General features: G+C 51.1%; 1 protein-coding gene across 1 annotated transcript; it reads right to left on the reverse strand.

Annotated features, from left to right (window-relative positions):
* Positions 1 to 1,107: 1,107 nt before the first annotated feature.
* On the reverse strand, positions 1,108 to 4,912 carry KCNJ9 (potassium channel, inwardly rectifying subfamily J, member 9). The gene is made up of 2 exons (XM_012661919.1): positions 4,063 to 4,912; positions 1,108 to 1,439 (listed from the first exon to the last, which is right to left on the reverse strand). Exons 1-2 carry the CDS (start codon positions 4,910 to 4,912, stop codon positions 1,108 to 1,110), a joined length of 1,182 nt encoding a protein of 393 aa, XP_012517373.1.
* Positions 4,913 to 14,408: the final 9,496 nt, after the last annotated feature.

The following is a 14,408-nucleotide window of genomic DNA, read 5'->3' on the forward strand; positions in this document are numbered from 1 at the left end:
AGCTTTCTGATTTCCCAAACCCTCCCACCCTCTGCTCCAAGAGATTGCGCACGTTCTCAGTTTGGACCACATTGCACGTGTGGATTCCTCTGTTTTCCCATGTGCCCTATATTCCCAGGATAGGAACCAGGTCTTTGAATGTCCACTGCATGTGGCACCCAGTCAATGATTTGAATGACTCCTCCCCACTGTGACCCAGGAACAAACTCTGCTTTCCCAGGGACCTCCATGTCCTGGCTCTAGTGAACCCACTTTCTAGATCTCTCCCCTGGCTCTTCTTCCTCCTCAGAACCTCTCTCTCTCTTTCTGCCTCTGCAGTGGTATCTCTCTCTCCACTGTTGGAAAATAGCCACCCCTGCCCTCCTTTCCCAGCCCGGTTCCCGGGCCCCAGCTCCAGCATCTCCCCCCACGGCCTGCTTCCCTGCACCCGCTCGTGGACTAAGCTCCCCCTTGCAGCCCTTCGCCCTCCTGTGCAGCCTGTCACAGTGGTAGGGGTGGAGCTGGGAGGGCACCTCCTCATCTGTGCCACCTCTGCCCAGCTCTGTCTCCTCTGGCTCGGCTTGGGCCACTGTGTCCAGTTAGACAGGTGTGCCATACCCAGGGAGGCTGGCTGAAGAGGCGAGTGGGTTCTGCAATCCATCCCACACTCTGTTCCCCAAGCCATGCACCCTGGTTTGAGGCTGCATCTGTCCGGAGGAAAAGGTGCCTTCTAAGATTTGCACCAAGGTGCTCTAAGGGTTAGCAGCAGCCCTGAGTGTACTAACCATCCATCGGTCCATTTACGGATCCCGTCAGCTGTCTCTACCTGCCACCACCTTCCCCTCCAGCCCCCATAAGTCCATCCTTCTGTCCATCCATCCGCCCATGAACAGATGTGAAGGTCAAACACAGACAGACTTGTACGTTCACCCATCCCCACCCTCCATTTTCCTGAAATCAGGACCCATCCCTTCCACAGTGGATTCTAGACTCAAGGTTCTGAAGGGGCCTCTCCAACTTCAGCACATTTCCAGGGACCTTGCCTGCCTCCTCCTCCACCTCTGATATCCAGCTCCCAGGTACCTGTGTCTGGCCCCCGGTCTGCCACAGGGGTCTGGAGGAAACTGGTCACACCTTGGACTCACTCTCTGGGGGTGGCAGGCAGCCGTTCTGCTCCTTGTCAGCCCCAGCTTCCCCACCGGCCCCCTCCCCTGCCCCCTCCTCCTCCACCTTCTCATCCAGCCGGCTGGGGATGGACCAGTAGAGATGGGCGTCGAGGCGGGCCGCGGCCTCTGCCAGCTCCCGGGCACTGCACGAGGGCGTGGGCACCTCAAAGGTCTCGTGGAAGCTGGCATAGTCCACCTCGTAGAAGCCGTCCTCCAGGGTCAGCACTGACGTGAAGCGGTGGCCCCACAGCACCTCGTCCACCAGGTAGGAGCTCCGAGCTTGGCATGTCATTCCTGGGGGGAAGGGCACAGTCAGGAGGATCCCAGCCCCAGGCTTCCTTCTCCTGCCTCTCATTCTGCAGCCCTATTCCCAGCACCCCTCCCCACCCCAACCCTCCCCAAGGCCCCCCACCTCCCTCTGGTTCGGCCCATCTTCTCCCCCTCCCCAACTCCTGTGCTTGCTAGCTGCCTCACCTCTTCTCTGTTTCCTACTCCTCTTAATCTCCAGCCCTGCTTCCCTTGACCCTCTCCTTTGCTGATGCCAACCAGAGAAACTCAACCTTGAAACTAACCTTAGGGATCATCTAGTCCAACTTCCCACTCCATACAAGGCTGCCCACTGGAGCATTCCCAACAATGGGCATCTAACTTGTGCTTGATTACCTCCCAGGATTGTCAGCTCATCACCTCATAAGGAGCCCACTCCTGTGTGTGATGGCTCTAATAGTTGGATTGCTTGTCTTTGTGCAGAGCTAAAATTTGCCTCCTGGGATTTCCACCCCTCTGTTTCATTCCCCTCCCAGTTGACATGCCTTTGAGTATCCGAAAACAGGAACTTCAGGTTCTCTTGTGTCTTCTCTTTTTCACTGAACATCCCTGGCTCCTTCCACCATTCCTCATTTGATCTGGCTTCCAAAAATTTTACTTTCTTGAATGCAAGCCAGAATGGCCAAGGAGGACCCTTTAAGTACTTTGAGTGTGGTAAGTTCTCCAGTTGTGGTCTGATCTATGCATTAGAGAAGGCTCACCATCTCCCCTGGCTATGATGTTTTAACTAATAGGGCCCGAGATTACATTACATAAACATTTTTGGAGGCTGCATCACATTGCTACGACATCAAGCCTGTGGCCAACTAAAACCCCCAGTTCTTTTTTCACCAGAGCTCTTCCATGCTGTGCTTACATAAGTGATTTTTTAAAAGCCTAAATGTAGAATTTTATATTTATTCCTTTTAAATGTCATCTGGTTGGGTTTTGGCTCATTATTCTTGCTTTTCAAAAGCATTTTGAATCCTGACTCTCTCACCCAAAATATTACCATCCTTTCCAGCTTTATCTCTCTAGAAAAATCAGACACTCTTCCATCTCCCTCTTCTCCACCCCACCCTCCCCAGTCCTCCTTGCCCTGGGCCTGTGTCCTGTTTTCCCTGTTGGGTCAGTGCACACCCCAGGGCAGGTCATTCTCCTCCTACCCCAGGGTCTCTCCCCCAACCCATGGCCATCTCAGAGCGAGAGGGAAGAGAAGAGTGAACATTTGCTAACCAGAGAGGCTGGCTCTCAACATGGAAAGCCTGGCCCTGAGACATCCTGGGGACATTGGTATTCTCTGATGAAGGCTGGAACAGGAGGTGTCCAGTGGGAGCGGGGAAGAAGAGGCATAAGGGACATGGGGAGAGAGGGGCTGAGAGGAAGAGAGGAAGGGGCTGGGAGTACAAAGGGAAAAGAGGGCCAGGCAGGAACTTCCCTGGAAGAAAGGGGCCTGCCTGAGATACTGGCAAAAAAGGAGTGACAGCTGGAGAGAGGAAGGGAAGGGAATGGGGTGTGTGGGGGAGGGGAAATAGCTCAGGGGAGCCCCATCGGGGTGAAGGAGGAGTGGGGAACATTAAGGGGCGGTTGGGGTGGGAGTGTGAAGCTGGGGCTCAGCGTTAAGGACGGGAAAGGACCTGAAGGCACCAGCTTGCAGGAGAAAAAAGCAGGGAGCATCAGAGGCAGGAAATGCAGCGCCCCCTAGTGGGCCGTTGGTTCTCCACCTGCAGTTTCCTTATCCTCATCCGACTTCTAGGTCTCAAGTCGCAAGAGATCGCATTTGTAGGTCTTATGCTGGTCTTTTCCTACCTGTTCCGAACCTTCACTGTGTCTGAGTGGGAGGTACTGACATCACAGGTGATTTGCCAGTTCCCTTTTGGGAAGGGGCTAGAAATGGTAGTATCATCTGTTTCCCTTGTCAGTGGATACCGAGAGTCTTTTGATGAATGGGGAAACTGAGGCAGAAATGAGACCAGGCAGGTATTAACCTCTCCTTAAAGTTCAGCCTAGGAATAACTCAGGCCATGGAAAACCTTCACCGTCAAATTCCAGGGGCCTGGATCTCTGTGAAAAGAGAAAAATTCTGACCTAACTCCTCCATCCTACTTCCCTAAATCCTGAAGCCAGACCACCTGTCTCCAATCCGCGCATGGCCACTTATTGGCTTAGGACAGTGGTCAATATATTGAACATTTCCTTAGGGGCAATCTCATCTCTTAAAAATGAGCATAATGACAAGAAATTACCCTCAGAGGATTCTTGCTAGGATTAAATGAACTCAGAGCTGTAAAGTGCTTTTGGAACTATGCACTACACGGCTATCATTACCACTCTTCCTATTCCGAGTGACACATAAACTCTCAGCCCAGGGCCCCAAGCCAGCGCCATCTAGTAGAATTCCTCCAAGCTTTCTCTCGGCCCTCTGCGGAGTCACTCAGTTCGTCCCCACACCCCCAGCTCCCACCCAGGTCCCCCTACCTCACGTCCCCTCTCATCCTCCACCAGCCTTTCCATCCACCCTCCCTTCCCCTGGCCCCTCTTCTTGCCCCTGCCTTCCTCTGCCCTGCCCACCCCCTGCCAATCCCGCTCCCCTCGTCGGGCCCGCCCGCACCAGTGGCTTCCACCATGCCCTCGAGGATGACGACGATCTCGAAGTCGTCCCTCTCCAGGGCGCGGCGTGACGCTTCCCAGAAGGGGCTGGCGGCGTCGATCTCGTGGCTGATGACGAGTGGCGAGACGAGGAAGAGGCGGTCGTCGCCCGTGTCGAAGCCCACGCTGAGGTCGGTCTGGTGCAGCGGGATGAACTCGCCCTCCAGCGTCTGGCGCGAGCGGATGAGCTTGGCGCGGATGGAGGCCTCGACGATGTGCGAGGAGCGCAGGTCGCCCACGCGGAACATGAGGCAGAGGCGCCCGTCGCGCAGCGACACCACCGCGTGCGAGGAGAAGACGAGCGTGGCGGCGCGCTTGTTGGGCTGCGAGATCTTGACGAACATGCAGCCCACCATGAAGGCGTTCACCATGGAGCCCAGGATGGCCTGCAGCAGCAGCAGCACGATGCCCTCGGGGCACTGGTCGGTGATGACGCGGTGCCCGTAGCCGATGGTGGTCTCGGTCTCGATGGAGAAGAGGAAGGCGGCCACGAAGCCGTTGAGGTTGTTGACGCACGGCGTCCACGCGGTGTCCTCCAGGTGCTCCAGGTCGCCGCGGCCGTAGGCGATCAGCCACCAGATGGCGCCGAAGAAGAGCCAGGTGAGCGCGTAGGCGAGCACGAAGAAGAGCAGGCTGAGGCGCCACTGCAGGTCCACGAGCGTGGTGAACAGGTCGGTCAGGTAGCGGTACGTCTCGCGCACGTTGCCGTGCTGCACGTTGCAGCGGCCGTCCTTCTCCACGTAGCGCTGGCGGCCGCGGCGGCGCGGCGGCTCCTCGGCCGCGGGCGAGAAGGCGGCGTTCTCCTGCGCCATGGCGGCGGCGGCGGCGGCGGCGGCGGCGTCAGTGCGAGCGCTGCGGACACCCGCAGAGCGCTGGGGGCCCGGGCGGCCGCCGCCCGCGGCCCCTCGCTGGGCGCCTCGGTGGCGCCGGGGGTCCTGGAGGGACTTAATAAAGATTTGCCGAGTTAGTGGACCCGCGGGAGAGGGGTATGCGGGAGACATCAGGGCCCGCGCCGGGTGCCGGGTGACCCTGGGCGAGTCCCTTTGTGTCTCTAAGCCTCCATGTCCGCATCAGTAGAATGGGAGCAATACATACAGCCTAGCTGCTCCCCCACGCTCAAAAAGTTGTGAGGATCAGATGGGATAATGTGAGTGAACTGAATAGCACTATGCAAGTTCGATGATGATTTCCCGGGGAAGGAGGTACCAGAGATCCTGGTGCCACCACCTCTAGCTGGGGTGTGCAGCACCTCACAGGCATTCCGAGGCAGAAGACCCAGGCCGGGAGGGAGTTTCATGAAACCGTTAGACTGGGGGCTCTTTGGGGCAGGCGGTTAATTCTTTTCTGCTGTGTGGAGCCCTCCCTGCCCTAGGGACTTCTGCCCTCCTTTCCCTGGCTGGTGTCAGTGCAGCCCCCCATGACTGCTCCCGCAGTGCAACCTGCAGGTCTAACCAGGCTCTTTTGAAGTTCACCCCAAGATTGACCCACAGAAATTCTTTCCCATTCTTCATCCCTGGATCTCACTCACTCTACACCCTCCCACATCTTCCTCCTCTCAACAAGCTGACAAAGGAGAGAGATGGGAAGCTGTGGAGAGCAAGGGCTGAACATTAGGAAATTGCCCCTGGAAACCCTGAGTCCTAACCATGATCGCTGCTGCCCTTGCGTCAGCCCATTTCCCCTGGGTGCTTCCCCAGTGGAGACAGCCTGAAAATGGGGAGGGGGATTAGAGGATATGAGATCAGCAGAGACAGCTGGGGGAGAGGAAGCACAGAGTTCATCGAGAGTTAGGTTTGTATCCCTCTAGTATCCTATTCTTGAGACACATGAGATCAGACCAAGTGAAGCACTAAGCACCCACATTTATTTCCCCACCCCTTCTAGTTGGTTTCCCCCAGCCTCCTACTTCCCATTGACTATCCTAACATCAGCCCGCCCCCACCTGCCATATGCCCCAAAGCCCACATTCCAAGCGAAGTGCACCTGATTTTGTTTTAAATTCTCCCTGAGGAGCTCTCCGTGCTGCAATCTGCCCGGGGAGAGGTCCAGAACCCTTCATTAGGCACCCAGGACCCCCTAGAATAAGGATTTGGGACTCTTCAACCTTCCTTTCTCTTTCCTGGGAATCATTCTCTTCCCCCACTCCAAGGAAACCTGGGATGAAGCGAGGGGGGTGGGGTGGAGGACGGAGGAGTGTGACATAAGGATCACACAGATGGTCTGCATGTTTGACCAGGTCCTGGGGAGAAACTGCCTGGATATGTGACTCTAAACCCCGCACTCCTGAATTTTAGTTATGGAGTGAGGTGCTCTGCAGCCAGACCTTTGGGGCAGTGGTGTGTGTGTATTGGGGTAGACAGCAGGAAGACAGACCAAAAAGAGACGGCTTAGAGCTTAGGGGCACCCCCTACGTTTATTTTCCATGGAGTCAGGGGACATGGAGTCCAGGAGCCCCATGACAATGACAGATTAGGGTCTTCCTCTCCCCCAACAATGGGCTTCCTTTTCCATCCCTGCAGCTCAGGATGTCCTCGGAAGTGATCTCTAAGCTTTAACTGGCTCAGAGACCCCAGGTCATGCAGGAAAGTACCCGGATCTCATTCATCCTAGTTTTAGCTCCATGTGGGCTTCCGGATGTTCTCTCAGGGTCTTAGGTAATCTGACCCCCAGTCGGCTGCTTAGTTCTTTCTGCCCGGGGATGCGGAAGGGACCCCAACATCTGATCACCCCCAAAACTCTCACTCTCCATTGCCCTAGGGATCTAGGTAAGCCTTATCTTGATTGTGTCCCATCTCCTATCTTCCTGAGTGAAGGGCTGCATTTTTCTCACGGGGAAGGAAAGGTGTGAAAATGTTCCCTCTATCCCAAGATCAAGGACTTGATTGCTGCATCTTCCCTCCAATAATTCCAGTTCCTCCAACCTACTCCTTCTCATTTCTTGTGCATGCTATGACCCCTGTCCAGAAGATCCCAGTGCCACATTTTCCTGGACCCCTTCTCCTCCCACTAGAGAGTGCTGGCCAGCAAGGGGGCTTATCTTTTGGAAGGAGATCTGGTGAAAACTCCCTCAGGAACCAGCTCCTCCCAAACCCCCACTTGCCTTGGAAATAGGGGCCCAAACCCCAAGTCCCCCACAACTCAACTCACAGCACGTGGAGAGGAGAGTAGCCGGCAGCAGAGACCCCTGGGGGGTGGCGTCCATGCCCCTGACACCGCCCCCCCACGGGCCCCCTTGGAGGGTGGGAGCCGCAGACACCGCTGTTTCTCCTAAACGTAGCGGCAGCTCTGACTAGGACTTGCTATCTGTGTCATCCCCACTTCCCAGGCTCCCCTGCTCCTCTCTCGTTTCCACGGTAACCAGTCTGGCGACAGCTCCAGAGCATCCCCCTCCCCTCCCCAGTCCTGGGTACCACTAGGGCCTGATCCACACGCCATAGCTATTTTTAGTCAAAGTCCCTCCTCCTGGACAACTCAGAGCTCTCCTCTTCACCCTCTCAGAGAAAAAAAAAGAAAGAAAGAAAATCAAAGCTGGCATGCTGGCTCTTTCCTAAGAAGCTCCTTGTTTTGGGAAACATGAGCTCTGGTGTGCTTGGGAATAAGGTATTTGGTTTCCTGGGGTTTCAGAGGGCCACCTGGGAGCTGGCGGCTCACCACCTCCAACAGGGGCTCTCTGGGGGCAGGTGCTGCCCTTAAGTCAGGGCCACCATCACAGTCTCCATTTTTGGAGAGGCTGCTGATCCAGAAGGAGGTAGCTAGAGGGAAAGAGACCACCGGAGGAAGGGAGGCAAGGTCAGGGGTTCTAATCTTTGCTGATAATTTGTGATGTGACCCATAGAAATCACATCACTTCTCTGAACCACAGCCGTTCCTTGTTTCCCAGAGTGTAGACATGTGCAAATACCCCCTTTCTGCCTGCTTCACAGGGTGTGCAGATGAAATGAGACAATATAAATGGTAGGGCTTTGAAATGTATTTTGTTACTAGCAAAAAGTCTAGAGACAACTCAAATGTCCAGCAGACAGAAAAGCCTAGGTTAGGGCTTACTATCCACTCAGGAAACTTTTGTGGTGTCCAAGTGCCAGGCAATGTGCTAGATGGGTGCTTACAGAAATGAGTAAGTCCCTGCCCAGGAAGGGCTCCTGATCCCATGGGGGGAGAAAGACACAAACACACACTGGGGCTTCTACTAACTCACTGGGCATCAGCTATGAGCGACACACACGCTTCTTTTCATCCCACGACGACCCTATGAGATAGAGATTATTTTTCCCAGTTAGAGATGAGGAAACCAAAACTGAAAAAGGTTAAGTGATTTACCTTGACCTGAGAGTCACAGAGTTGGACAGAGACATCAATCAAGCTCCCACATCTGTATCATGCCTGAGCTTTTTTTTTTAAGACTATTTTTTTTAGAGCAGTTTTAGGTGCCCAGCAAAATCGAGAGTGAGGGTACAGAGATTTCCCATATGCCCCCTGCCCCCACACTTGCACAGCCTCCCCCATTGTCAGCTTCCTCACCAGAGTGGCACATTTGTTACAACTGATGAACCTGCATTGCCACATCATTGTCACCTGAAGTCCATCGTTTACGTTAGGATTCACTCTTGGAGTTGTACAATCTATGGGTTTGGACAAAGGTGCAATGACCTATATCCACCATTATAATATCATACAGTGTAGTCTGTATAGCATTATATTATTAATATGATATATTAATCTTCCCTAAAAGTCCTCTGTGCTCTGCCTAGTCGTCCCTCCCTCCCTACTAACCCCTGGCAACCACTGATCTTTTTACTGTCTCCACGGTCCTGCTTTTCCCAGAACGCCACATAGTAGGGATTGTACAGTATGTGGCATTTCCAGATCGGCTTCTTTCACTTAGTAACATGCATTTAAAGTTCCTCCATGTCTTTTCATGGTCTGGTAGCTCATTTCTTTTTAGCACTGAATAAACATTCCATTGTCTGGATGTACCACAGTTTATTTATCCATTCACCTCCTGAAGGACATCTTGGTTGCTTCCAAGTTTTGGCAATTATTAATAAAGCTGCTGTAAACATCTGTGTGCAGGCTTTTTTGTGGACACAAGTTTTCATCTCCTTTGGATAGATACCAAGGAGCATGATTCCTGGATTGTGTGGTAAGAGTATGTTGTTTTCTAAGAAACTGCCAGACTGTCTTCCAAAGTGGGTGTACCATTTTGCATTCCTATCAGCAATGACTTTTTTTTCCTGTTGCTCCACATCCTGGCCAGCATTTGTTTTTGCCAAACTCATGCTCGTTTCACAAAGTTACACTGCCTCGGTAATGCAATATCTGCGGCATATTGATATAATAGGTTACTGTAAAGCCATTGTAATTACTATGCTCATATATGTGAATGTGTATATAAACACACTAGTACATTAAAAAGAAGAACATAAAATATTCTTATGAATCAATCATAACTATATAGAAAAATAGCTGCAGTTACACTGATAAAAATCAGAAAAAATTTGGAGAAATGGCAAATGTTAATTTTCCCCCAGGAGAATAATTAAAAGCAGAGAGTGGTGCAGAAATGCAAGGTGGTAGTGGTGCTGTTATCGGTATTATTAGCCCCAAAATATCAATCTACTCTTCTCCAGTTCCCTTAGAGTTGGAACAAGAAAATATGAGCTAGAGGAGCAGGAAGACATAGAAACAGACACTGGAGGGCTAGAAGTTCCTGGAATGAGCTGGGAGGGTGGGATGGGGATACTGAATAACATAACCTTGGGAGGCAATGACTTGGGTTCAAATCCCAACTCAGTCTACTGCTATCTGGGTGACTTAAGCTGTCTAACCTTTAGTTTCCTCATCTAGAAAATGAGAACAGCCATATTATTCATCTCTTGGGAATTGTCTTGAGGACTACATAAGGCAATGCCCCTGACACATTGTAAATACTCAGTGGATGCTAGCTACTGTCTTCCTCCTCCTCCTCCTCCTCCTCCTCTTCTTCTTGCTCATCCTCGTCACCATCATCACCATCATCCCAAGGATCTCTTGAAAGTCCCACCCAGCCTGTGCCACCTTCCTCTGTCCGGCATTGCCCGGTGGGACCTGCAGGGGGCACTCCTGCTGTACCGCCCTCCTCAGCCCTTTTGCTGGTGTTTCTTGTTATTCCAAGTGGAAATATCGAGTTTTCAGCCTGAGATTGGCATCAGGAGTGCTGTTAAAGCCCCAGTCAACATCCCTGTCTCCTGGGCCTGGCCCTGTCACCTGAGCCTTGGGGACTGCTAGCCTGCCCTTCTCTGTCCTGCCAAGTGGCCGCTCACGTTGGTTCCACTGTGCCAGGAGCTCCGAGAGAAGAAACCAAACTCCTGGGCAAGAACACATTTGCATAGAGCTGGCCCCATTTGCGGGAGGGGGAATCACAGGGCCGACAGGGCCCTGCAGAAGGTGTTTTCACCCAGCCCCTTGTGTCGGTCCAGGCTGCCCTGAACCTAGCCTGGCTGACAAGGAAGGAGACTGCCACTTCCTCACCTGATTACTGATCCTGTAGTTCCTAGACTTTACCTCTTTTTTAACCTCAGTTCTTTATAATTCAGCTTGAACTGAGACAGGAGAAAAAACAGTTTTCTTAGGCACCACGATGCAGAAAAATAGGCAAGATCCTGGCTTTTAGGTATTATGAGGGAAAGAAAGCATCTTTACAAGGAATCAATACAATTGTTATGATGGGAGATGGGGTTTGGAACTGGAGAATATTGGGGCAGGAGGGGCACAGCTGGGTCCACACTGCTGATCTAAAGAGGAGCCCTCTCTGGGCAATGCATTCCTTGTGGCATGTAGCTTAGAGAGCAGGGGATACACTTGAGGGGAAATAAAAAGTTCTCTTCCTGCAGCAGATGCAGCTGTAAGCCAGGGTGCAAGGACTGGCAAGCTGAATGCTGTTCAGTCCTCAACTTGCCTCATCAGCAGGTGTCTCTGTGGCAGCCCTGGGATTAGGCAATCTGGGGAGGTTTCCTTGAGCAAGATCACGAGATGTCTTGCGCAGTAGCTTGGAGGTAGGGAGAGGAAGCTTGATGGGGAAGGCAGGAGATGATTGAGGATATGAGCTTAGTGGAGCAGGGAGGCCAATCTGGTAGATTATAACAATTCGTATAAATTCAAGGGCGATGGAGCCCTAGAAAACTCAGAGCAGAGGAGGGATATGGTTGAAGGAGTGGATGTGGCAAATGACTGTAGCGGGAGATTAGAGTGAAATAGGGAGAAGCAGATCCCAGCTCCAGGGCAGACAGAGCCCCAGCTGGGCTCCTGAGGTTGGCAAGCTTGTGCCCACCTGGCTATTTCCAGTAGAGCAAGAGCGTGGGAAGCTTCTCACACGTAGATCTGTCTTGCTTTTAGGACTGGGTGGAGATAGCCAGGATTTACAAATTATATGACATTAGGAGGTGCTCCAGGGTTAGCCCTCACTTTACAGGTGAGGAGTGGTCTCAAGAGGACAGAGGACTATGACCCAGGCCTCTCAATTCCAAGTGCCTGGTGGTTTCTTTATTCCCTGTTGCCTCCTTCCTGCCATAGTATATTGGCTGTTATTGGAATTTCTGTCTACTGGACTCAACTGGAAAGGTACTAGAGGAACCACCTAATTAAGGAAAATCTTTCTTTTTTGTTTAGGGAAAGAATCCCTTAGTAGTGTAACTGGGCATCCTTAGCTTGTGTCTTATAAATATGGGTTTGTGTATGTTGCATTTATTTAAAGGAGGTGGTCTACCTACATAATAATTGGCTAGTGACTGGGGGAATATAGCTCAGTCCTTCTTTTGGATTTCTCCTCTGTGGCCTGAGTCATTTGGCTACAAAGTGTCCACTACGAATGGAATTTGGTCAGCATCGTGGGATCTGAGCACAAAAATGCCACTTGGAATCCTGTGTTGAGCCATGTCAGTGTCTCTATTCTTTCTAACCATTCCCCTGACTTGTTTTGTTTTGTTTTTTTGAGACAGAGTCTTGCTCTGTTGCCCTGGGTAGAGTGCAGTGGCATCACTGTAGCTCACTGCAACCTCAAACTCCTGGGCTCAAGCGATTCTCTTGCCTCAGCCTCCCGAGTATCTGGGACCATAAGCATGAGCCACGATGCCTGGCTAATTTTTTTATTTTAGTAGAGACGGGATCTCACTCTTGCTCAGGCTGGTCTCGAACTCCTGAGCTCAAGCAGTCCTCCTGCCTCGGCTTCCCAGAGTGCTAGGATTATAGGCATGAGCCACGATGTCCGGCCCCCTGACTTGTTAAGTGTCACCCGTTCTCAGCCTCTGTCATGCCTCCCAGCCTAAAGCTTCCCTGATCCCCTCTGTCCACATCTGCTTTTCCCAGCAAAAGCCCCTCAAACTGCTGCCCACTTGTAGATTCTCCTTCTCAAACAGGTTACTCACGCTACTCACCTCTACTCTCCTTGGCTCTGAGGGAGCCCCTGCCACATTATGAACGAGGTTAAAGAAGAGATGAGGCCAAAGTTGGAAGGAGTGAGTCTGAAAGGAGAAATTGAGGAGGTTAAAGAAGACCCAATTGCTAAACAGAGAAAAGAGAGGCAGGTCCTCAAAGAAAGAGGGTTCCTCTAACTGCCATTTTGTATGGTGGACATTGGAATTTTTCATACCAATATGTGCTCAGGAGTCACAGCCTCCAGTTGACAAGATTAGGTTTACATCATGCAAATTCCCTCTAGTATTATCCTAAGACGAACTTTGGGGTCAAACATACATGGATTCAAGTCCCAAATCTAATACAGTCTAGCTGTGTTACCATAGGCAAGCCCCTTAACCTCTCTAAACCCCGGTGCCCCCCTCTCAAGATCTATCTTGCACAAGAAACACTCACACATATTAATTTCCTATGCCTATTATCACTGTGTCCCTGTTGGCCTCCTAGTGACTGTCCTAAGACTTCTCTTTTAAAAAAAGTTAAAATTAAAAACTGACATTCGATATGTACAAAAGAATATATATAATGGATATATGTATATGTCATGAAGCATAATTTAAGAAAAAACCCTTAATTTAAATTATTTTTTTAAAATTAGAACATTACAGTGCTGTCGAAGCTATCGTGTACTCTTCCACAATCTTGCATCCCTGCTCTTCTAGGACTTCTAAACTCTTTCGAATTGTCCCATGCCACCCCGCCCCATCCCCACTCTAATTAAAGGTAAAGACTGTTTGGAAGGAACGTTTCCAGAGTCTCTTCACCACAAGATCTCTCTTTCTTCTCCTGCCCTTTGAGTCTCTCTTCCCTCCCCTCTCAGAGGAGCACCCCAAGAATTGAGCAAAGGAGTTTGGACTGAGACTTGTAAATAGGGGGCACCTATTTGGGGTTTTGATAAAAGGACACAGGGACTGCCATGATGAGAACAGCCTGCCTCTTCCTTTGAGACTGGAGAGAAGGGTGAAGAGTGGGAGAGGTCCTGGGCTGGTACTGATCTTCCTGTCCTGGTGGTGGTCATGGGAATGGAAAAGGAAATCCTAGACAGATATAACAGAGGAAGACTTGACAGAATTTGGGGGCTTAATTGACGTGTCCAGGAATGGGGAACAGGGTAAGGGGGAAGAGGAAGAGTAAAGATCATTTTTAATTTGTTAGCCTGATTGACCAAGAGTAACACAGAAATAAGGAAGTCACAAGCACTCCCACCCTTGGAAGGAAGATGCTGAGTTCAGTTTTGTCAAGTTGGTGGGAGAGTTAGGGGGAATTCCCTGGAGACAACTGGAGGTGTCTTGGAGGTGAAGCTCCAAAGAGAGTGTAGGATTGAAGTTAGAGATTTGGGCACCACTCAGAGACAGCAGTTGGAGCTACATAAGTGACAAAGGCTCAAAGATCAAGGCACAGAAAGAGAACATGAGAACCCCGAGTACTAAAGGAAGTGGCTGTAGATTTGGGTATGTAGGGGCAGTGGAAGAAGTTAAGGCTGGAATGGCACAAAGTCCATGGGCCTTCTGTTTCAGGGTGAGGAATTTGAATTCTACTTATAGACAGCTGGAAGTTATTAAAGGTTATTAAAAGTTATTAAAGGTTTTTAAACTGAGAAGTGACATGATCAGCTTTGTGTTTCAGAGAAATATGTACATTATTGGTGTTTAATTATTTTTTAAATAAAGAAATTCATGATCTGAAGAATTATTAAAGTGGAGAAAGACTGGATGTAGGAAGACCAGTTAGAAGGCTGCTGCAGGAACCCTGGTGAGAGGTGACAGCGTCCTGGACTACGGCAATGATAATGGGAGAGAGAGGAAGGGGACAGTGTTTAGGTGACTCAGGAAGCAGATGCATTCATTAGATAAAGGAGAT

This window comes from Propithecus coquereli, unplaced genomic scaffold (genome assembly GCF_000956105.1).
Source record: "Propithecus coquereli isolate 6110/MARCELLA unplaced genomic scaffold, Pcoq_1.0 Scaffold74, whole genome shotgun sequence".
Lineage (NCBI taxonomy): Eukaryota > Metazoa > Chordata > Mammalia > Primates > Indriidae > Propithecus > Propithecus coquereli.

What these genes read in the sequence shown, in the direction of transcription:
- KCNJ9 (XM_012661919.1), bottom strand. Translation starts at nt 4,912, where the DNA reads ATGGCGCAGGAGAACGCCGCCTTCTCGCCCGCGGCCGAGGAGCCGCCG. An exon ending in GGGCATGGTGGAAGCCACTG is followed by an intron (nt 1,440 to 4,062) that starts GTGCGGGCGGGC and finishes CCTTCCCCCCAG; the next exon opens with GAATGACATGCCAAGCTCGG.